At 32.8% G+C, this 24,139-nt stretch overlaps 3 protein-coding genes across 3 annotated transcripts; 2 read left to right on the top strand and 1 right to left on the bottom strand.

Annotated features, from left to right (window-relative positions):
- Window positions 1-6,593: 6,593 nt before the first annotated feature.
- On the bottom strand, window positions 6,594-8,462 carry LOC114193986 (uncharacterized). The gene is made up of 3 exons (XM_028084001.2): window positions 7,810-8,462; window positions 7,178-7,681; window positions 6,594-7,099 (listed from the first exon to the last, which is right to left on the bottom strand). Exons 1-3 carry the CDS (start codon window positions 8,265-8,267, stop codon window positions 6,862-6,864), a joined length of 1,200 nt encoding a protein of 399 aa, XP_027939802.2. The 5' UTR covers window positions 8,268-8,462; the 3' UTR covers window positions 6,594-6,861.
- Window positions 8,463-10,712: 2,250 nt separating this feature from the next.
- On the top strand, window positions 10,713-13,564 carry LOC114193962 (putative serine/threonine-protein kinase PBL23). Its single transcript, XM_028083972.2, has 5 exons — window positions 10,713-11,130; window positions 11,333-11,514; window positions 11,607-11,796; window positions 12,292-12,683; window positions 13,108-13,564. Exons 1-5 carry the CDS (start codon window positions 11,007-11,009, stop codon window positions 13,336-13,338), a joined length of 1,119 nt encoding a protein of 372 aa, XP_027939773.1. The 5' UTR covers window positions 10,713-11,006; the 3' UTR covers window positions 13,339-13,564.
- A 1,452-nt stretch (window positions 13,565-15,016) lies between these two features.
- LOC114194362 (DNA polymerase I A, chloroplastic/mitochondrial-like) lies at window positions 15,017-22,913 on the top strand. The gene is made up of 12 exons (XM_028084529.2): window positions 15,017-15,169; window positions 15,666-16,533; window positions 16,690-16,881; window positions 17,736-18,415; window positions 18,653-19,094; window positions 19,546-19,641; window positions 20,390-20,482; window positions 20,564-20,758; window positions 21,329-21,421; window positions 21,504-21,716; window positions 21,887-21,976; window positions 22,284-22,913. The coding sequence occupies exons 1-12, from the start codon at window positions 15,069-15,071 to the stop codon at window positions 22,443-22,445; spliced, it is 3,225 nt and encodes a 1,074-aa protein (XP_027940330.2). The 5' UTR covers window positions 15,017-15,068; the 3' UTR covers window positions 22,446-22,913.
- Window positions 22,914-24,139: the final 1,226 nt, after the last annotated feature.

Genomic DNA, 24,139 nt, shown 5'->3' with positions numbered 1-24,139 from the left:
ACTCAATTTCTTCGCTTTTTTTTTTCTTTTTTTTAACTATTTTATAACAGAGGGATATTGTTGTGATATGATAAAAATATTTACATGAAATTTTGTTGAATTTTTAGAAGTGTCTATGAAAAAAGTTATGTGAATAGACACTAAGTCAATAATATCAATAAATGTGTAAAATATGAGATAACTAAATTGTATGTATTAAAAGTTAATCTGTATGTAACTTTTGGGGTTTAATAAAATGCATATGAGATTATTAGACTAAAAGGATATTGATCGTAGTTAGGTCTTTGTTATAGTAAAAATTCATTTAAGAACTTATAAATATGGTGTATAGGTGAGATATTTAATAATTTTTAATTTATTATACTTTATCGTACTCTCTTAATCGAATACTAATTTAAGCATATTTTGTATTAATTAGGAAATTATGTTTTTAGTGAGTAATCCTCTGTTGATTTTGTGAGTGTTGTCATCTGTTAAGCATTAAAAATACATTGTAGTGGTACTTTAAATATCTTTTTAATATATTTTAAAACATCAAAATTAATAATAATTAATGTATTATAGAGACACAGTAAAGGAGCAACACAGAGAGTCCAAATTTCTTTCGAGTGCAACATCAATCAGGTATTAACATACTAGTCAAAAAACAATCAAGAAATATGCAATGATTAACTTAAGTGACACTTAAACATGTGTTTAACTTAAGTGAAAACTTGTAAGCAAAATAAGCTTCTCCCTTTTAGGAAGGATGATGCTTGTCACTTAAGTCAAGTGGATATCATTTTTGAAGCATGTGAGAACATTCAACTATGTTGGTATGATAGTTCAAGAATCGACAAAACAATATATTTTATATTTGATGTAATTTAAGTGTGAATTTAAGTTTCACATTGGATAAAAATGAAAAAAATCGAGCATCATAAAAGAATGAACACTCGTAAACTCAATGCTTTAAAGTTTTAAGTTGGATGTAGTATGAATTCCTTATGTAGTTTGACCTCATATCTCATTGGTGCTGAATTTCTCCGATTGTTTTTTGGTAAAGACATACTCATAAATTTATTATATTAATGTTATATGATATTTAAATTGTAATTTAAGCTCATGTCTATGTGGATTCTCTCTAGTGATTTTTTCTTGATAAAAACATATTCATAAATTCATTATCTTAATATTATATGATATTTAAATTTCAACTAATTTAATTTTTATGGTAAAAGATGAAACAACATTATAAGTTATAATAATGGTTTTACATAGTAATTATTAGATGTTCATATTTATCTTTTATTTTTTAAAATTTATATTTAATTGATGAATGATATATTTTATACTTTTATACTTAAATCTATTTATGTACATACTGCCAACTAATATATGTGTAATTACAAGTTGAAGATTTCATATCAATTTGATACAAGATCAATCTTTAATATATCAATCTTTAATATATATATTGGGACAATCCTTACAATTTATTGTAGAACTTTGTTTGTCACATTAAAAATATATATTTTACATTACTTTCATAAAAAAACGTGACTAAATACTTTAAAACTTAATTTAAAAATAAAATATAATTTCTATAATAATTTAAAGAGAAAAATCTAAAGAAAGATAAATGAGTGCAATATTAATTAATAATTATACGAGGGCCATTGTTCCAATAATTTACTACTCCCCAAAAATACAGTGGTGCTACCAAGAGATTGATCAAATTATTGGTGCTAATAATAATAAGATATTGTGAAACACGTGCTTAACCTATAACAATGGTTACCTATTAAAAACTACAATGACAATGCTAACTAATCCGAAGAATTGTTTAATAAAAAAGTTGGATATAATCAATGATGGTGAATTAATTGTTTGATCTGGCAAACGACATCGTATAAAGCATGTTGAAGATGATTTGTTTGAAGCATGAGGTTTTGGTATATTCCCCTTCCTTCATCTCATCATTGAAAACTGCTCCCACTGTTGTTGTATAATCGTGCAAGTAACATATTTTTATTACTCATCACAATTTTGTGTGCAAGTAGCCACAAAAACTAAGCAATTTATCAACAACCCTCCAAGAGTTATCATTGTTATGTTCAAAAAAAAGTATTTATCTCATTTAATGGAGGAGAGAAAATGTAATATCACCCTCTAATTTTAAAATAAAGTATTTATCTCATTTTATGTTATTTATAGAGCAAGAATCATATATAGTTTTATATTAAATTAATAATTTCTAAGAAATATATTTATATTTTTATAAAGTAATTTTCAATTTTGTGACAATATGTTTTTATTATATTTTAACATAATGATTCAATCAATTAATTTTTCGTTTGTAAAATATTTTTCAAAACGTTATGTCATAATTTCTTTATTTAAAACTTAGTCAATATGATATTTTTAAACAAATAAGAAAAAACATTTGTATTAAAATATAAGGGAATTGAAAATTATTTATTACAAACAAGAAAAATAATGTATATTTCAAAATTAAAAAGAATATAAGTGTTATCCACTTAAAATATAAAGAAAATGAATGTATATTTTAAAACTAAAAAAGTGTACGTGCCTAAGAGAGGAGGCACCACACAGAAATCATTAAAAAATAATGATTTGTTACAAATAAAATTATGCTAATCAATTGAAAGAAAAACTTATAAAAATAAAGAGTTTTTTTTTTTTTTAAGTAAATGAGGAAATACATATATGAGTGAAAAGAAAATAACATCTTAACTTTTATTTATAAGTTTAGAAATGTAAATAAATATAAATAATTCAGAATTTCGTGGATTGAAAGCTAATTTTAAACTCTCATATTTAATGCTCGATCTTTTGCTATAATTAATTTTCAACCATCAACATAAATACATATTAATATAATTTGATAACAAAAAGGAAAATATTCGGTCATATAAAATTAAACATTATTTTTTTTTCAATTTTCGTACCATTTATCATATTGTTTATGTAGATAATTTTTTATTTTTATTATTATTGTATATAAGATAATAATTTTAATTTTTAAATATGAAGTATTTATAGATTAACAAATTTGTATGTATCTTATAAGTTAACATATTGTTATTTTATTTTAACTATAATTTTCACTTTCACTGTTATTATTTATTATCTTTAATTATAAGAAAAACAAATTATTTTATTAATCACAAATGCGAAACATGCAAACCTCATGCTAACCCGCAAAACAAAACAAACCAACAAAATTAAACCCATTTTTAAATTGTGAAAGACACCAACTCAACACGCACTATGCAAAACCGACGGGACTAGCCGCTTTGGCATCGTACATCCTATAATATAAACAACTATTCAATCTTAAATCATGATTAGTCCTTTTTGGACTTTTTACTAAATATATTTTTTAGAAAAAAATTATTTTAATACCATCATTTCTTAAATAACTATCATTTTACATTAACTTTCTTTTAATAAAATATTATTATTTAAATAAAATATAAAAATGTCAAGGATAATATTGGTGTCAAACTACCACAATTCTTTTTTTTCTATTTATTTATAACAATCAACAATATCACTGGTTTTATAAGGACATTCTGGCTTGGAATAACATTTACTCTTTGTAAATTAAGAAAGAGTTATATTGAGTGTGAAAAAGAAAAATCCATGATACCATGTTATAATAATTCATTTCAACCACGAACAGAGGAAAAAAGTCATAATCAAGATTAAAAAAATGAATAATGATAGAATGACACCCCAAAGTTACACTTTCATGACCACCTTACGTGGCAGCAGGAATTAGATTTAAATTATTAATTTTTTAATTGAAAAATTAAATTGGCATCAGGAAGCGTTATTTCCCGCACACACGCGTGTAGTCCAGTTGCCACATTTCCCACACAGCAGTCCGCGCATTTGTGTTTTCGTTTTTGAAAAATCCTCCACCGCTCCACCGCTCCTCCATTTCTCATTTTTCTTTCTCCAAAGCGCCCGCACACACACAGAACCCTCTCCTTGCCTTCTTCCCGCACACACACCGCCCAAATAACCCTTCCCGAATCCCTCTCCCTCTCCCTCTCCCGCTCTGTCTCCACCAACAGTTCGAACCCCTCCCTGCGAGAAACCCTAACCCTCTCCCTCTCCCTCTCCCTCTCCACCAACAGTTCGAGGCAACTTTTTCTGCTGTCGTTGCTCAATCCCCGAACCCCTCCACACTCCCAATTTCATAACCTAACCTATACTTTTCCCCAATGTCGACGCTCACCACCGCTGCTCCCACCGCTTATCCTCACCTGCCATTTTCTTGTTCACTCACTCACGCACTGATCTTCATCAACACCTCAACCTCCCTTCACTCAAAAATTGGTGGACGTTCTTCAGCAGCAGCAGCTTGCAACCCATACACAAGAAACATGTAACCCAGGACATAGTTTTTGGACAAATTAATTGTAAGGTATTTAAATAAATATACTATCCAACATGAATGGTGGGCCCCACTCTGTTCCCCCCTAGGAAGACAAACAATATTTCATTTCTTTCAATAAATTTGCACTTGATACTTGACAACAAAAATTGGTGGAAGTTCTTCAGCAGCAGCAGCTTGCAACCCATACACAAGAAACATGTAACCCGGACATAGTTTTTGGACAAATTAATTGTAAGGTATTTAAATAAATATATTATCCAACATGAATGGTGGGCCCCACTCTGTTCTCCCCTAGGAGGAAAACAATATTTCATTTTTTTCAATAAATTTGCACTTGATACTTGACAACAAAAATTGGTGGAAGTTCTTCAGCAGCAGCAGCTTGCAACCCATACACAAGAAACATGTAACCCAGGACATAGTTTTTGGACAAATTAATTGTAAGGTATTTAAATAAATATACTATCCAACATGAATGGTGGGCCCCACTCTGTTCTCCCCTAGGAAGACAAACAATATTTCATTTCTTTCAATAAATTTGCACTTGATACTTGACAACAAAAATTGGTGGAAGTTCTTCAGCAGCAGCAGCTTGCAACCCATACACAAGAAACATGTAACTCACGACATAGTTTTTGGATAAATTCATTGTAAGGTATTTAAATAAATATACTATCCAACATGAAAGAAATGAAATATTGTTTGTCTTCCTAGGGGGGAACAGAGTGGGGCCCACCATTCATGTTGGATAGTATATTTATTTAAATACCTTACAATTAATGTGTCCAAAAACTATGTCCTAGGTTACATGTTACTTGTGTATGGGTTGCAAGCTGCTCCTGAAGAACGTCCACCAATTTTTGTTGTCAAGTATCAAGTGCAAATTTATTGAAAGAAATGAAATATTGTTTGTCTTCCTAGGGAGGAACAGAGTGGGGCCCACCATTCATGTTGGATAGTATATTTATTTAAATACCTTACAATGAATTTGTCCAAAAACAATGTCGTGAGTTACATGTTTCTTGTGTATGGGTTGCAAGCTGCTGCTGCTGAAGAACTTCCACCAATTTTTGTTGTCAAGTATCAAGTGCAAATTTATTGAAAGAAATGAAATATTGTTTGTCTTCCTAGGGGAGAACAGAGTGGGGCCCACCATTCATGTTGGATAGTATATTTATTTAAATACCTTACAATTAATTTGTCCAAAAACTATGTCCTGGGTTACATGTTTCTTGTGTATGGGTTGCAAGCTGCTGCTGCTGAAGAACTTCCACCAATTTTTGTTGTCAAGTATCAAGTGCAAATTTATTGAAAGAAATAAAATATTGTTTGTCTTCCTAGGGGGGAACAGAGTGGGGCCCACCATTCATGTTGGATAGTATATTTATTTAAATACCTTACAATTAATTTGTCCAAAAACTATGTCTTGGGTTACATGTTTCTTGTGTATGGGTTGCAAGCTGCTGCTGCTGAAGAACGTCCACCAATTTTTGAGTGAATGGAGGTTGAGGTGTTGATGAAGATCAGTGCGTGAGTGAGTGAACAAGAAAATGGCAGGTGAGGATAAGCGGTGGGAGCAGCGGTGGTGAGCGTCGACATTGGGGAAAAGTATAGGTTAGGTTATGAAATTGGGAGTGTGGAGGGGTTCGGGGATTGAGCAACGACAGCAGAAAAAGTTGCCTCGAACTGTTGGTGGAGAGGGAGAGGGAGAGGGAGAGGGAGAGGGTTAGGGTTTCTCGCAGGGAGGGGTTCGAACGGTTGGTGGAGACAGAGCGGGAGAGGGAGAGGGATTCGGGAAGGGTTATTTGGGCGGTGTGTGTGCGGGAAGAAGGCAAGGAGAGGGTTCTGTGTGTGTGCGGGCGCTTTGGAGAAAGAAAAATGAGAAATGGAGGAGCGGTGGAGCGGTGGAGCGGTGGAGGATTTTTCAAAAATGAAAACACAAATGCGCGGACTGCTGTGTGGGAAATGTGGCAACTGGACTACACGCGTGTGTGCGGGAAATAACGCTTCCTGATGCCAATTTAATTTTTCAATTAAAAAATTAATAATTTAAATCTAATTCCTGCTGCCACGTAAGGTGGTCATGAAAGTGGTAACTTTGGGGTGTCATTCTATCATTATTCTAAAAAAATAGTATCACAAATAAATATTGTGCCTCTGGTGCAAGTAAGGAACAGAGGAATTAAAGATTAACGGCTAGAAACTAATATTATCTAAAAATATGCAGTAACACAACTCTTTACTTTTACAAAAAAAAATGTTATCATTATACACAGACACTATATATATCTCTCCTGTCTCACTCTCACAGTAGCACACCTCTTTTCTTAGAAAATGTTATCAGTATACACTATATATATATATATATATATATATATATATATATATATATATATTACTTACCATAAGATGAAACCTTGCACTATAAAAAGAAGTAAGAACTTTTCCTTCTAACCCACACTTGATGCAGAGAAACAGTCTTCATCATCATTGTTAGTGGTGTGTTCATTCCAGCTAGGGCTACATATAGAGATGCAATCTCTATTATCCACCGTCTGATTAGCCAACTCATTTTCATCATCATTGTTCATGATTTGACTGTAGTCAAGACCTGTTATACGGGAGTAACTTCCATCATCGTTCTCAATGGCTTTTTTCACAATCTCCTCCACCACTTTAAATTCATACCTACAAAATAAATAAACAAAAAATCAATTTTCATGATTATTATTTTCCTATTCAAGTAAAGCAAAATGTAACACCTACTGATTAGGTTGAAGGGAGACTCCTTTCAAGCCAGCAACTTCAGACAAATTCTGTCGCCATTTTAACACCTTACTGCACTCACTTCCATATCTTTGTTCATGCTTAGCCATGGCTTCTTCATAACTGTTCTTTTGATACCTCACAGTGTTGGGTTCCACTTTGTAAAATATTGGCCACACCAACTGATTCTTTGTCTTCTTACACTCCATGATGGTGTCAAGTTCAGCAAGACACCATGAGGAATATGCGTAGTTTTCAGAAAGAACAACTATGGATAGCCTCGACGATTCGATAGCTTTAATAAGAGACGATGAAATTTTGTCCCCGTCTTCCAACTCTTCATCATCCATGAAGGTTTTGAATCTCTCTCGCGACAATGCTCGATACAGAAAACCCGTGAAGGAGTAACGAGTATCCAATCCCCTAAAATTGATAAAAATATCGTACCGAAACAACGATCGAGTCACCATTTCCACAACCTTTTCAACATGCTCGTATTCATACCTATCAAATTAAGATCACAACACAACCTAGTACTTTAACAAACAGATAATGAATGAACTAAAATAACCCTAGTAATTCAAATTGTTTTGGATTAAAGTATGCGAGTTAGAATAGAAAAGTTTACGTACCCAGATCGAGCGATGAGTCCATGCAATTTGGCGACATGAGACAAAGCAGACCTCCATTTCTGCACTTTCTCGGAGTTTTCCCCGAACTTCTTGTCGTGTTTGGCGAAGGCATCGCAGTAGTATTTCTTCTGTTCCCTGACGTAGTAGGGTTTGACTTTGTAGAAGATTGGGAAAACCAGTTGGTTCTTGGTCTCCATGCATTCGACAATCTTGACAAGCTCCTCCAGACACCAAGTGTAACGTGGGTAGTCTTTGGAGAAAACAACGATGGCGATTCTAGATTGTTCGATTGCCCTAAGAAGAAAGGGTGAATCTTGCGTACCACTCTGCATTCTCTCGTCGCTCATCATAGTCTTGAATCCCTTATCGCGCAGCGCCTTGCACAGATTTCCGCCGAAGCCGTAGTGGATTTCCCCTCTCAAATTCATATAAACATCGTAACACTGTTCCGATTCCATGCTATGCCTCTCACTCACACCTTCCACACTCTCGCATTTTCAGAATCGTCATAAATAGGAGCTTCTGGTCATCACTTTAGTAAGCGCGTAACTAAAGTTTTTGCAGCAAGTTCGGAGAAATTATTGTCTAAGTTACCATCAAGATGAAGATGTTTTTTTTTTTTTTTGTTTCTGAATACTGTTACTTGTTCGTTCCTTCGTATTGTCGTGTTTTTTGTCTTCCTTTGGTCAATTCGCTAATGCTTTGAGACAGAATCTAATACCTCTCTGTCTTCCTTTGGTCAATTCGCTAATGCTTTGAGACAGAATCTAATACCTCTCTCTCTCTCTGCTTTATCTTTCTCCACAGAATGAAAACTTTCACTTTATTTATTACATTCCAACATCGTACTATCTTCCATATACTTTTATTAATATATTAATTTTTACATATAAAAGAAATTAAAAGTCAAAGTCTCTCGTATCCTCTGTAAAGTTCCTCCACTACTCAATAGTTAAACAATATAAATAAATAAAATGTTAATTAAATTTAAATTAGTGAATATATTTCTATATTTTAAAGAATCTGAAACTTCGTTAAGTCAAAATTTTATTAAATTTTTCATTTCTGGTTTTAATTAGCATTCTTAAAATACTTTTTTTTTACTTTAATAATAAACACATAATTAGTTTGTAGAATAAAGATAAGTGTTGATTTATGAAACGCTGCTTCCCAGAAAGTAGGGGCATCGACATGATTGAACGATACGGAGTTGAAGCTTTTAGCTTTTCATATTCGATAAGCTTCACCAATGAAATTTTGTTCGGAAGAATAATGTTATTTAGATAAAAAAAAACAAATGAATAATTTTTTTCTTAATTAAATTCAGTTAATAAGTAGGAAAATGAAAGTACAAGTTAAAATATTTTTATTCTAATTAAATCTTATATTGGTGAACTTTTTTGCCAAACAATATATGTTTAAAAAAAATTCTCAAATAGATCAAGTGACAAAATAACCTGGTTTCAATGGTTTAAAAAATTGAATTCAATCTCATAAATGAGTTTGTAAAAAAAATTAGTACCTATTTATATATTATAAATTCGTAAAATTATCTCTATTTTTTAAAGAGTTTTGGCTTTTATGTCAGAAGTTGATGTTAAGTTTATGAAGTGTGTCATGTTTTAAAGAAACATTTTCCCTATGACTGTTTTCTTTTATATGGACGAGTGAGTGAAGAAAAAGTGAATAGTTACGAGTTTCCTAACAGTTCTGTGTGGCCCTCCAGCACTTATTATAAGCAGATAGGAGTGAATTTAATTGTACATGAAAACATTGAATACAGTTTGAGGCAGGTGAAGGGTTCCTAAAAAAAGTTGCCATGTTAATGAAACACCTCAAATTTTATCACCATATCATTTACAGCTTCTGTCTCAGTAGGTGATCTAGTACCTACAACTTAAATTACTGCAACTTTTCACTCATCTAAGAACAAACACTGCTCAACCTATCTCCTTCACTATTGCTCATTTTAGACCAGCTATTTTTTGTTGCCTTTGGTTTCAACAAATTGCTCCTTCAAAAACTAGACTATTGGAATATTATTTTTCCAAAAAATTAAGTTGTTCGGGTACACCCAATAAGTTCTACCTCGTTTATTAAGCGAAATTTAAATATTTTTACCTACCTCTCTCCATCCTTTGATGTGCTTTTTAAGGATAAAACCATGACGAAATTCAAACGTTCCAAAGCGGACAATACCTCAAAAATGCAATGGTTGTTCCCGACGATAGTTATCGAAAAGAACTTTGATCGGAATTGGAACATAAGTTATTATTCAAATTAAAAGACAAAATAATTTTATATTTTTATATCACCACCTTATTTCTTGATAAGGAAGAATGTAGCGACATTTTAGATTTTTAAAGGATCAATTTTGGTGATCATAATTTTGGAGGATCTGATAACACACTAATCTTCGTAAGACTAAAAATAAGGTCTTGCTATTTGTTTTCCCTCTTCTTCTCGGCCTTCTCATGTCACAAATAACTTTTCTTTGACAAAAATACAAAAGAAATATTTAAACTTTTTTTTTTCATGGAGCTAACTTTGTTACCATTATAGAAATCTATCATGCATAACTCAATTATGTTGGTATATTAATGAACATTTAAGTGATTCAAAAAGTTAAAATGAACATTATGTTGATCATAAAAGAAATTAGGTAGAGGCTTGATTAAAAAGAATATAAGGGAGGTAGATGGGAAAGAAACAAAGTAGATATAAGCCGTTCATATTCATACAAAATAGTTGTCAATAATTTATTCTGGAGGAGGTTCATAAAGGAGTGATCCTCCATTTTGGTTGGCACAATAAAGTGCAGGCTAAGAGAAAACACTTAATGAAATCCTATATTGAGGAACTCTAGATAATAATATTAAAGAAAAGTGAATCCTTATCGGTCATTTTTAGATTATTACCATATTTGACAAAGTCATAATTCTTTTCCTAACTATGGCCTTTGAATACCATTGAAGCTAAAGTAACCATGTCATGTGGGGGGAAGTTTCTGGGAAAACAGAACTTCTGACCAATTTGGTTTCTGCACACCAAATGTTTGAATAAAATACATCCCAGATTGATTTTCAGCCACTTCTGGAGTGTCAAAGGTTGCATGCATTTGGAAAACAGATGCATCAACTTTGAAATTCTGTAAATGTGGGTTTGGTTAGATCAAATCAAATATTTAGAGGTGGAAGATGAGTTTCTTTTCATGTTGCACATCATCAGAGAAGATTAACAAGAATGCATTCAGAGGGAGCAGCAGGGACTTCAATCATGCAAAATCTATGCCATCATGTGGTAGAATGTGTTTTAAACATGGTATTTTTCATAGCCCCTATCAAAATTTTTGTTTTTCAGGAAAAAATTTCTCGATTTAATATATCATTAGATTGCTATGCTGCAGATGCAAAGTGGTCGTAGAGTGAGCCTGTATAGTAGATTTCAGACTTATCAAACACTTGACATTTTTTTTTTCTCTGATAAATACAAATGGTTAAAACTTGAACAATTTATCACGCAGATCACAGCAAGAGGAAGTTCATACAACAAGAAATTGCAAAGATGGGAAGAGGGAATATTACCTCTCAGACTTTTCCTTATCATGAACTATGTGTTGCAACTGGGAATTTTAACCCTGAGAACATGATTGGTGAAGGAGGCTTTGGAAGGGTGTACAAAGGACGCATTAAAAACATAAATCAGGTAGCTTTAATTCATATCTATATGAATGTTGTGCCAAGAAAGAAAAGAAATCAATTATAGTAACCTTCTGATGCTGTGTTACTTTGATGCAGGTTGTTGCTGTGAAGAAACTTAACAGGAATGGATTCCAAGGAAACAGGGAATTTCTTGTAGAGGTTTTGATTTTGAGTCTCTTGCACCACCCTAACCTTGTCAATTTGGTAGGGTATTGTGCAGATGGTGAACAAAGGATTTTGGTATACGAGTACATGGCGAATGGTTCTTTAGAAGATCACCTTCTTGGTAAGTAACTGCTTCTTAATTATACCACGAAATTCATTACGTATACAAAATGAGAGCCACAATCCACTTTGAGAATTATTCTGGTATAAATAGTTTTACATTGTTTAGGAGTTGAAATCAAGAATAATTTAAACACACATTCCCTTTTCAACTTTCTGATACATATTTTAATGACAAAACCGTAATGTAAACTCCAAACTTTAAAGTAGACAATAATTCAGATGTCATTATTGAACCTTCCTTTGGGGTTTGAACAAGTATCAAACTTCACAAATGCAATGATTAAACTAAATGTAGTGGCATGACAGTGAATCCATAACTTGCATAATGATCTTTTCAAGTAGATTTTGTTCTTTCAAATTACTTTTGAAATAAAATGTGTAGAATTGGCACCATGGATGTTTTCCTTTTGAAAACATTACCCTATTGTTTTGTTTTTGGTAACGAGAATGCTAAATTTCATCTGACCAACAACAAAAGAAAAATGATTGACAGAACTACCTGAGGACAGAAAGCCTTTGGATTGGCATACCAGAATGAACATAGCAGCAGGTGCAGCTAAAGGACTTGAATACTTGCATGAGGTAGCAAATCCACCAGTGATATACCGTGATTTCAAATCATCAAACATACTATTGGATGAAAACTTCAATCCAAAGCTCTCTGATTTTGGACTTGCAAAGCTTGGTCCAACTGGTGATAAAACTCATGTATCCACCAGGGTGATGGGAACTTATGGCTATTGTGCACCTGAGTATGCCTCAACTGGTCAATTGACTATAAAATCAGATATATACAGCTTCGGAGTCGTATTTCTAGAGATGATCACAGGAAGAAGAGTACTTGATCAGTCAAGACCATCGGAGGAGCAAAACTTAGTCATTTGGGTATGTCATGAAACTTTGAAAGGTTAAATGTGTTTTTAGTCTTAGACTTTTACACAAAATTCAAATTCGTTGTCCCAGACTTTGATACACATTGGTCTCAAACATTAAAAATGAAACTTTTTCGGGTTAAATAGTATTTCAAACATTTAAGTTGTTTATACCATTTAACACTTTCAGATAAAATGTGAGTCTGAATGAACACGTAACAAATATTAACTTCATTGAATTAAGAAGATTATGCCCATTCATCTTCAAAGTTTTGGACTGAAATATAAGAAAGTTTGGGACAAGAATGAATTTCAATTTTGTATTGAAATACACCGACCGAAAACATATTTAACCAAACTAGTCGGAAAATTTATGCTTATTAGACCAATATGCAGAAATGATCAACAATGGAGTTCATAATGCATCTTGTTTTCAGGCACAACCACTATTCAAAGACAGAACGAAATATACATCGATGGTTGATCCATTGCTAAAAGGGAACTACCCAGCAAAGGGTCTACACCAAGCACTAGCAGTTGCAGCAATGTGCATTCAGGAGGAAGCACATACTCGACCTTTGATCAGTGACGTGGTTACAGCCATTGATGTTTTAGCAAAGACACAAAATACAACAAATACTTTTTTGGAGGACAAAGAATGCAGTTGACAAAGGGAATCTGAAATGGTATAGGATTAGAGAAGATTAAGAACCATGAATGAAAATGTAGCTGTTAAAGAAGTTTGAGAATCAATCTGTAACATTTTTTACTATAGCATTGTGCCACTTGGTGTCATGATGAAAATCAGAACTATTACATGTTTTTCCTTGATCATGATCTACTGATTAGTAGCATTAGATATTGATATATAATAGAATGAAAATATTGCTATCATATTCATAATTGCCTACTTAATGTGATTCTCTATTCTAAACATCAGTGTCAATAAATTGGTGGAGAAACAAAAATAACACAAAGTTATTGTTTAATCTAATGTTATTTATTTTCAATTTTGTTATGTAATGTATATTTTTGTTGTAAAAAAAATGTAATTTTTTTTCATATATTTTTAAATAAGAAGCATAATTGTTTATGTTTTCCAATAAATTTTTTCCTCAAAAGGTAAATTATATTAATCTGTAACTTTTTTTGTTAAGTCAATGTTTAATTTACTAACTTAATTTTTTTTTTTATACTAACATGATTGAAAGTTAAGTTTATATCCTTTCGAAATTACGCGAATCCAACACCAACGAGTTTTCCATCATCAACTAAAAAATATAAATATAAGACAACCAAAGCACATTCCTTTTTGCAAATTTATGTTTAACAAAATAATACTTCCATTCCTTTTTGCAAAAACGCTAAATTATAATATTTATAATACTATAATTTATTTTTTATAAAAAAAAAAGCCTAAAATGAATAACACTTAACTAAAAATATATAAAATGTTTAACACTTGTTTCGATCCAACTTGAACCTTTTCCCGTCATCTATTAGTTTGACAATTTATGCGAGCTGCGTTATCATAATTAAATTAAACTATAAAAGGTTAAATATAATTTTTTTATTTAATTTTATGTAAAAATTAAAATTAGTCATTTTTTTAAATTTTTATCTTAATTTCTTAATTTCAGAACTGTGTAAATTTAGTTATTTTAAAATATTTCAAACGTATTTCTTAACTAAATTAAAACAAAAATATATCAAATAATATAAATAATTCAAATAATATTATCATAAACTACGTCTGAATCATTAAATAAACTCAATTAAATTTGATTAAAAATAATATATTTTTTGACCGATAGATTTTAGGAGGTTTATTTAACTTATTTAACATTCTAAAATTAAGTTTATTATTTATTTTTTATCACTGTTTGTTAACAATTTTTATTAAAAAATATAATTTTTTTTCGGAGAAGGCCTTCTTTTTAACCATATGGTTTTATTTACAATGTTGAAATTTAAAATATTCTAACCCAAACATAGTGTGCTGAAATAAAAAAGAGAAGATGATCTATATTTATAAGACTTATCTAAAAGCTATAATAAAAAAATTAGGTAAGTTGAACCAAATATTCCATAAAAAACACAATAATCACTTAAAATACACACATAATTCTTTGTGAAATTTCGATCACTATTAGAGGCATCCCGGCCATCCAATCACACGATTACGTGGCAAACAATCTGATAAAATCGTATTTACTATATTTTTATTAAATAATAATGTTAATGGCCAATATTTTTCAATTTTTTTTTATATTTAAAAAACTATATTACATATTATATTATATTATATTATATTATATATATTAGTATATTTAAGTAGATGGTTCGTAATCTGTTTGAGCGTGGAGGGAGCACTGGTTGAGAGGTGACTGCTGCCTCAATGGAGGTGTCTGCTTTGAGGCCACACTGTCCCTTATGCCGCCGCAGCTTCTCACGCCCCTTCTCTCTCTCTTCCCTTTTACCGTCTCCGTCACTCCAACGGTTTACCCTTCTTTCTTTCTCTCTATTTCACTTCAAAGTTCATGTCTTTCGTTGCCTTCACCTTGCCCATCTCTTTAATATCTTCAATTTTGCATCTTATATAACTGGGTATTCTTCTTTTTTCTTAAGAAACTAATGTCTTTTTATCACACGGTAAGCTATGTTGATTGTGTTTTTCAGTCTAATGGGTCATAGTGCCTTGTAGGTTGAGCCTCGCATTAACATTAATTGTATTGTTTTTTTTATTAACAATTTGTTGATTATTGAACCTGAAATGGGTTATTAGGGATGTTACCCTCATCTGGGATTAGCTTTTTCTTTTTTCTTATCGGCAGCTTTGTTTGTAAATGTGGAATAAGGGATAGAAAGAGTATTTTTTTACCATAGATGGCTATGGGTGGAGCTTTTTCTTAGCCAGAACATGGATAGATAAAATGCTATTACGTTAATTTATTGGAATTTTTATTTTGGTTGCTTGATGTGAACTGAACTGCAGAAGAAAAATTCAGTCATTCCAAGTTTCATACAATGGCCTCCGAACCAGCTCTGTGCTTGGAAATTCTGTACAGTCTAGAGCAGGTTTCTCTTGCTGTCCAAAAGGCACATCGCTAAATAAATACAATGGCGTGAGGTATGAGCGTGATTTTCCATGCAAAGTTCCAGTTTGCATTTCATCTATGAAAATTGCAAATGCATCAACTGGCACACTGGAGGAGGTGACAGAGGAAGAAGAGCTGGAATCTTTGCGTTCATGTGAAACGAAAGTTAGGATGATGGATGTGGCTTCTTGCAACAATGGATTTTCCGCAAGCACTGTAGGTAGAAATTTGTCAGGTGGTGATTGTAGAGGCTGGACTATAGCTAAAGATAAGTTAACAGAAAACAAAAAGGAAATGAACGGCTCAAATAAATTTGACAGGCAAAATGGTTGCTCTAATGCATCTAATGGAGTTGCTTCCTTTGGTCAGAACCAGGCTGTTTTTAAGAATGGGGACAGGAATATTATACTGCAGGACCATCGGGAACATGTCTCATCTCCTGTTAAGTATTCTGTATTAAACAAATCAAACGTGTTTATGGATTCTGAAAAGGTGGTCCGCCAGTGTAACGACTCTACTTTTGGAATTAGTAAAGAGAAAATCACTGTAGTCAATGGTGATCATGGCTTGGATGGAATTGCAAAAGATTCAATTAATGTAAGATCTGCAAAACAGGCAGGTGGTACTGACAAAACCAACCTTCGGAATAGGCTCTGTAGTATCTATGAAGATATTCTGGTTGTTGATAATATATCTCTTGCAGAGGAAGTTTCCAAGATGCTCACAACAAAGTATAGGCATCTTATACATGCATGTGATACCGAGGTATTAATATTTTCACTGTTTTTACTGTATTATGGTTATTCATTTTCGCTAGTCTATATAGCTCAATTATCTCATTTACTCTAGTGACTATGGACATGAATTCAACTAATTTATGTTTGTGGCACACATTATCTGCTGATTTTATTGTCTTCAAAGGTAGCCAAGATAGATGTCAGACAAGAAACTCCTGTAGATCATGGTGAGATAATATGCTTCAGCATTTATTGTGGTCCAGAAGCTGATTTTGGAGGTGGAAAGTCCTGCATCTGGGTAGATGTTCTTGATGGTGGAGGCAAAGAGATTTTATTAAAATTTGCCGAATTTTTTAGTGACTCTTCCATAAGGAAGGTGAACTTTTCTTTCTTCCTCCCTCCATTCTATGTCTTAATCCTATTTCTCGCCTCAATGCGCAACCTCTCAAGTCTTAATTATATGCTTGGTACTATGAAATGTGCCGTACTAGTTATGATATCTGATAATCTGACAATTAGCTACTGTCTGGTTTAAATTACCTTCGGTAATCTAAAGGTTTGGTGTCATATTATACAACCATCCATATTGATTTTTACTATGGGTTTAGTGGTATGCCACCTTTTATCTTTTCCTGATTCTTATGCATAAATATAGCTATAAAAAAAGTCACCACTCCTTGTTCAGTTCATAAGATATTAAAAAGTTGCTCATTCTGTATTAATCCATACCAGACAATCTGATGCTTCTGTTTTGTTGACTTGATATATTTTTTTTCCAATTCCTTTTTCACTCATTCCACTACTTAAGCACATATGGAATGAAAATACATAATTCCAGTTTCATACATGAACCCTCTCCCAAACCGGCATGCAGAAAGCTGGATCCTCTCCATAGGTCGTGCAGGTATGACCTCTTAATGGACAGGGGAATAGTTTCCTTGTAAGACCCCGGTAATTAGAATACCTGTCTAGAGTAGTTTGGGGTTAAGCCTTGCAAATATTCACCCCTTGAGCATGAACTGATCGGTGGGACGAAATCTTCTTTACTTTTTTCCCCAGGCCTATTTATTAGTGAAGGATTTCCCGGTGATGTTATTCTACCAAGAGTAAAAAATTAAGCATTTTTTTTTATAAAATCATGTCGCTATTGAATTTCTGGTTTCGTCTATGTACATGAACAAAGATTACCAACCATATTTGAAATAACTGAATCACTGGCATATTCTGTAGGTTTGGCATAATTATAGCTTTGACTGTCATGTTATAGAGAATTATGGATTCAAAGTTTCTGGATTTCATGCCGATACAATGCACATGGCACGATTATGGGATTCTTCTAGACTTTTGGATGGAGGTTATTCTCTGGAAGGGCTTACAGGTGACAGAAGGGTCATGTCTAGGACTCAGCTGAACCATCAAAAGGATTTGATTGGTAAGGTCTCAATGAAAACTATATTTAGTAAGAAAAAATTGAAAAAGGATGGATCCGAGGGTAAAACAAGTGTCATTGCTCCTGTTGAAGAGCTACAGAGAAATGAGCGTATACCTTGGATATGCTATTCTGCCCTGGATGCTAGCAGCACTTTGAAGCTGTATGAGAGCCTGAAGGGCCATCTTTCAGACATGCCCTGGAAATTTGATAGTGTGCCAGTGTATGGGAAAACCATGTATGATTTCTACAATGAATATTGGCGACCATTTGGCGAGCTTCTAGTCATGATGGAATCTGAGGGAATGCTAGTTGATCGGGCTTATCTTGAAAGCATAGAAAAGGTGGCCAAAGTAGAGGAAGAGGTAGCTGCTAATAGATTCCGGAAATGGGCAAGTAGGTATTGTCCGGATGCCCAGTATATGAATGTGGGAAGTGATTCACAGTTGCGCCAGCTGCTATTTGGTGGTACTTTGAACAGGTGAACATTTTTAAAATCTTAAGTGTTGCATTTTTTTCTTTCAATCTTAATATATTAATGATTTGCTAGTAAAAAACTGAAGTATTTTTGCTATTTGTAAGTTTAATTTATTACTGAATGTTAATACTGCTACCTGCCTTGATATTTTATAAACTTTGCTGTTTATCACTAAGTAGCTTAAGGGCATTAGATTGAAGTAAAACTTTAATTTTGATTTGTCCCATTCTTCATTTACAGAAAGGACTCCAATCTGGCACTTCCAACTGAACGAATATTCAAAATTCCTAATGTTGATAATGTGATTGAAGAAGGCAAGAAGGCTCCCAAAAAATTTCGTGATATAAAGGTGACGAGCCTAGGTTATAACTTGAAGACTGAGATGTACACGGCAACTGGTTGGCCGTCAGTTAGTGGTGATGCTTTAAAGGCCATGGCTGGAAAAATTTCTGCTGATTATGACTTCTTTGATGAGGATTGTAACTTGGAACTTGGTGATGAAGATGGAAATCCTTCTCAAAATCAAGTTGCACCCGTAAAAATTGATTCATCTGCATATGGAACAGCCTATGCTGCCTTTCCAACAGAGGAAGAAGGGAGAGAAGCTTGCCATGCAATTGCTGCTTTATGTCAAGTTTGTTCTATCAACTCTTTGATTTCTAACTTCATCCTTCCCCTTCAGGTACTTTTTTTTATTGTTTGGTTTCCAATTTGAAGTTTCTTGAGGTTGCTTGAAATCTCTTTATTTGAACCCTGTATAAAAACTGCAACATAATACTTTTTGTCTGTAAAAAGTTAAAGATGTTTTCTATTCATTTTCTAAAAGAGGATGTTTTTGAACAGTTATTTGTTAATTATATAAAACTTCAGAAAATGAAATGTTTAACTCACACGGGGCACCAAACCCACAAGTGTACCATAGTACCTTGAGCTATTAAAAATACTGATTTGAGAAGATCGGTATTAGGTTCTCCATTGCCTGGATATGTCGAGAAATTATTTCCTTATCTGAGTTCACGCTGATTTTTTGTATGCTTAATGTGCCACTACTTACATTAAGTAAATATACGTCTATATTTTTGCAATGAAGCGCTTTAAATGTGCTCTCTAATAGCTTCATTTTCTCTTTGCAGGGACAGAATATATCTGGTAAAGATCTTCGTGTTCATTGTTCCTTAAATATCAACACAGAGACAGGACGCTTGTCAGCCAGAAGACCAAATCTGCAGGTTATTATAATTTTCAATATTTCATTTTAACAGTAGTTGTTGTGAACTTGAAATTTTTAAGTACTATACATTGAGATTTGACCATTTACCTTGATATGTGTGCTTGTGTTTCCACTAATTGGTGTCATACATTTTCCTTGATGCTAAATTCTTAGCAGGTGGCATTACCATTTTGTCTTTTAAAATAAGATGTAGTTTCTCCTTTATGTATGATTCTTCCCTAATAGATATATAAGTCCATTTTGGGCCTCCACTCTATCCTTTCTGTTCTATAGTTTGTTAGTAAATTCTGGCAGTAAGATTGAAACAACAAAAATTCAACAGAAGGTGAAATAGTTCTGTGGATTATCCATGTTTAACCTCTATGGTTCTTATGAGACAGCAAAATATAAAACCCTTTCTAGGCCTTTATCTGTCAAATGTCTCAAGCTCGAGAGTCAGTTCTTGACATCTCTGCTCAAATGTACACTCTTTCATATTGATTTACTTCTTTAGTTAAAAATATGTCAATCATTTGTACTAAACACAGGTTTGTACACACATTTATGTAATCATTTGATGTCTGCTTGGTTTGATGCCCTTTTTGTTATTTCGTTGCAATTATTTGAATCCTAAATTTTGCCAGTGTAGCCCATCTCAATCATTTTCAATTTACATTTGGACATTCACGTATGGGTATTACATTTAGTAGATTAATCATTGACTTTCAAAACAGTATAGAATCTAACACATACACTTCGTGAATTAGAATCAACCTGCTCTGGAAAAGGACCGATACAAAATCCGTCAAGCATTCATTGCTTCACCTGGGAATTCCCTTATAGTTGCTGATTATGGGCAGGTTTATAGTCTATATTTTTCTATCTAACTAAGCTATTTTCAATAACTTTCATTCTGTTAACAGTCTTTTGTATTGTTACAGCTGGAACTTAGGATTCTGGCTCACCTTGCAGAGTGTAAGAGCATGTTGGATGCTTTTAAAGCTGGTGGAGATTTTCATTCAAGGACTGCAATGAATATGTACCCATATATTCGTGAAGCAGTTGAGAAAAAGGAAGTGCTTCTTGAGTGGCATCCTAAGCCTGGTGAAGATAAACCCCCAGTTCCTCTTTTGAAGGTAACTGTCTGCTAATAGTAGCAAGTACCATTGCATAGAGACGTTCACGTAGTGGCTTTGTCTTTAATTTGGTAATTTGCGTAGTTGATGACATAAGATAAAGTGAGAACCAGAGTGCTGGCAGTGCATGAGTGAGGAAAATTTCATGTTCTGATTGGGCACAGATCGATCAACTGCAAAATAAAACAGATATATTGGAACAAAGACACATAATTTGTGGACTTCCCCACAAAAATAATTGACAAGTACTGCATGTTAGAACACTGTTTTGGGGGAAAGTATAACACGGGACCAGTGGTAATAGAAGGATTGCAGTTTATTTGTGATAGGCTTCCAAACATGAGGATTCAGAGTTTTTGGATGTATATGCTTTTAATAATGTTTAGGTATATTAACAGAAGTAAATACGAAAACACCAGGAATAACTAAGCTTGTTTCAGCAGTTTGGCTTCGTTTGATGCCTGTCCCTCAAGAAATGAAAAATCCTGTTTTAGCAGTTTATTGTTATAAATTCTCAAAACTGTTTCATAATATGATTATGTTTTTAGTTTTTCTCCCTTTCCATGTCAGGATGCCTTTGCTTCTGAAAGAAGAAAAGCTAAAATGCTTAACTTCTCAATTGCATATGGGAAGACACCTGTGGGGCTTTCCAAGGATTGGAAGGTAACCTGAACTCTAACTTATTATAAGGAATTTACGCAGGTGACAAGTGTCTGTGATTTATTATTTGATTGTCCACTCTCAGGTTTCTGTGAAAGATGCTAAGAAAACAGTTGACCTTTGGTACAATGATAGAAAAGAGGTTTTACAATGGCAAGAGGAGCGTAAAAAGGAAGCTCACGAGTCACATTGTGTACACACATTGCTAGGGCGAGCGCGACGGTTCCCTTTGATGGCCCAAGCTAACACATACCAGAAAGGTCACATTGAGAGAGCTGCTATCAATACTCCAGTGCAGGTCCTTAACTCTTAAAATAAATACATGATATTTTCATTTAAAGCCCTACATGCTTGCATGGCCAAACAGGGGTTCACTCCTCTCTCATAATAGCCCAATGCTTTCAGTTGAGATGCCATTCCCACATGCAGACCTTTCTTTTTGGGTTTCTGATTTGTGGTATTCAACAGGGTAGCGCAGCTGATGTTGCCATGTGTGCCATGTTGCAAATTTCCAAGAATAAGCAGTTAAAGGAACTTGGGTGGAAGTTACTTCTACAGGTAATTTAGTGTTCCATCTATGTTTCATTTTTTTTTTCTTGCTTTCAGATTACACCTGATCTTGCCATATTCTACTTGAGTCTTGATTCAATAATCAATTCTATCCATTCATAATCCCGGAGTTGGTAAGTATAAAGTACCAATTGGGAACTTGGCTGACGCATAGTGTTAATGTTCATAACTTGGCCTATAAAGAAATTCATAACTATGTTTTGATATTTGAGTTATTCCATATCTGAATATTTTCAGATATCTATTTCCAAACATTGATACTTTTTCACTAAGAATGTTGGATTTGACAAAGCAGGTTCATGATGAGGTCATATTGGAAGGACCAACGGAATCGGCTGAGGTTGCAAAGTCCATAGTTGTTGAGTGCATGTCCAAACCCTTTAATGGCAAGAACATTCTTAAAGTTGACCTATCTGTTGATGCCAAGTGTGCTCAGAACTGGTATGCTGGGAAATAGGTACTCCCTTGTACGGCAAAAAAGCCATTGCTATTCTGTTTAGAGATGTTTTCTCATTCAGACAGCTTTTGCTGCTTGCTCCTTTGGTGATTACAAACCAAAGATGCTACTACTCCGCTGCCTCTGCTTTCAAGGCAAATATGCCATAAATATCTTCATCTGCTTGATTTTTATAGAGGTTTTTTAGGTCCTGGGAAGTCATTTCCAGTGTGATATTTGGTAACACCAAAGCATGGCACATTTTTAGAGAACTTCCAGTGTGATGTTTTGGTAATACCAAAGCCTAACACGTTGAACTTTGAAGAAAGAAAAAGGCCAAAACTACTGGCCTCGGCTTTTTACTTTAGTTGGCAGGTTTTTCTTTTATGCGTTGCATCATGTACCAGTTTGGTCTTTTTTGGTTGATGCAAACTATATCAATATTGTATATAGATTATTATAAAATGAATTTATCTGCATTTTTGTTCATCTGTTGCAAAAACACACTTCCTTGTTGATTGTAGAAGCATCATGTAAAAATGGTATGGTATCTAAATCGTCAAACAGCAATTTACAGGCACAAATTATCTCTTAACCACTGACAATTTTCAGTAATATCAGAGCAGTATTGTGAATTTATGATGTTCTGTATGAATGAATTTTGTGATAACGCGATCTTCTGAATAGGAGCAAATAAAGAATGGACCATAAACCAAAGAATGCACTCAAGCTATAACTTTTTCATGTATTATAAATAGGTAACTTCTAAATAAAATTATCTATCCCAACATTCCTAAGAACCTTTTTCCAATATAAAACTGTCTAATGAATTCTTAATATGTAACAAAAAAGTGAACACTTATTAAAATTGGATCAAAGAATCAAACAGATTTGATGACAAATACTATATGAGTTTACTATGTAAAATCTCAAATATCAAATTAAAAAAGTTAATTTGAGATTTTTATTGGATTATCTTATTTTGGATTTAATTTAAGCATTGACATGACGCAATTTAAACCAAGCTTATACTGACCTAAATAATTTAATTTAAGAATTTATTGAAGTCTAAGTAAATATTTATTAAAAGTACCGTGTTAATTTATCTTCTCCAAAATTTTTACTTAATTTATCTCTTACTATTCGTTTTAATTTCTATAAATTTATTGAGTCTGAATTAGTTCAATTTATATATATATATATATATATATATATATATATATATATATATATATATATATATATATATATATATATATATATATATATATATATATATGTGTTACACAATTTGTGTTTATATGGGACAACAAACTTTAAATAAAAATATAAAGGAAAAATAAACAATAACTTTTAATAAAATAACTATATAACTTGTTTTAGAGCACATTTATTTATTGAATGGGATTACTCAATATCTTTTTCTACGAATTCTGCTACTATTCTTTATTTCTTTCTGTTGGTTTATCATTTCATCCATAAAATCGGTAGTTAATATCGTGATTAACATCTTCAAAGAAAGGGCACTCGAATTCATGCATGATTAAAAACTGTTTTCTTGGAATTAAATTATGAACAAATTTTTTATGGAAAACAAATTTGTCAAGAGTTCACACTGTGCAGAGTTTGTCAAATAATGTCTGCTAAGCTGTGACAGACACATCACATTCTGTCAACAATCAATGCTATCTACTGAGGGAGGGAATTTTCTACCA

This window comes from Vigna unguiculata, chromosome 8, assembly GCF_037176805.1.
Source record: "Vigna unguiculata cultivar grain cowpea cultivar isolate G323 ecotype 2 chromosome 8, ASM3717680v1, whole genome shotgun sequence".
Taxonomy (NCBI): Eukaryota; Viridiplantae; Streptophyta; class Magnoliopsida; order Fabales; family Fabaceae; genus Vigna; species Vigna unguiculata.
This window is presented reverse-complemented; position numbering and strand designations above follow the sequence as displayed.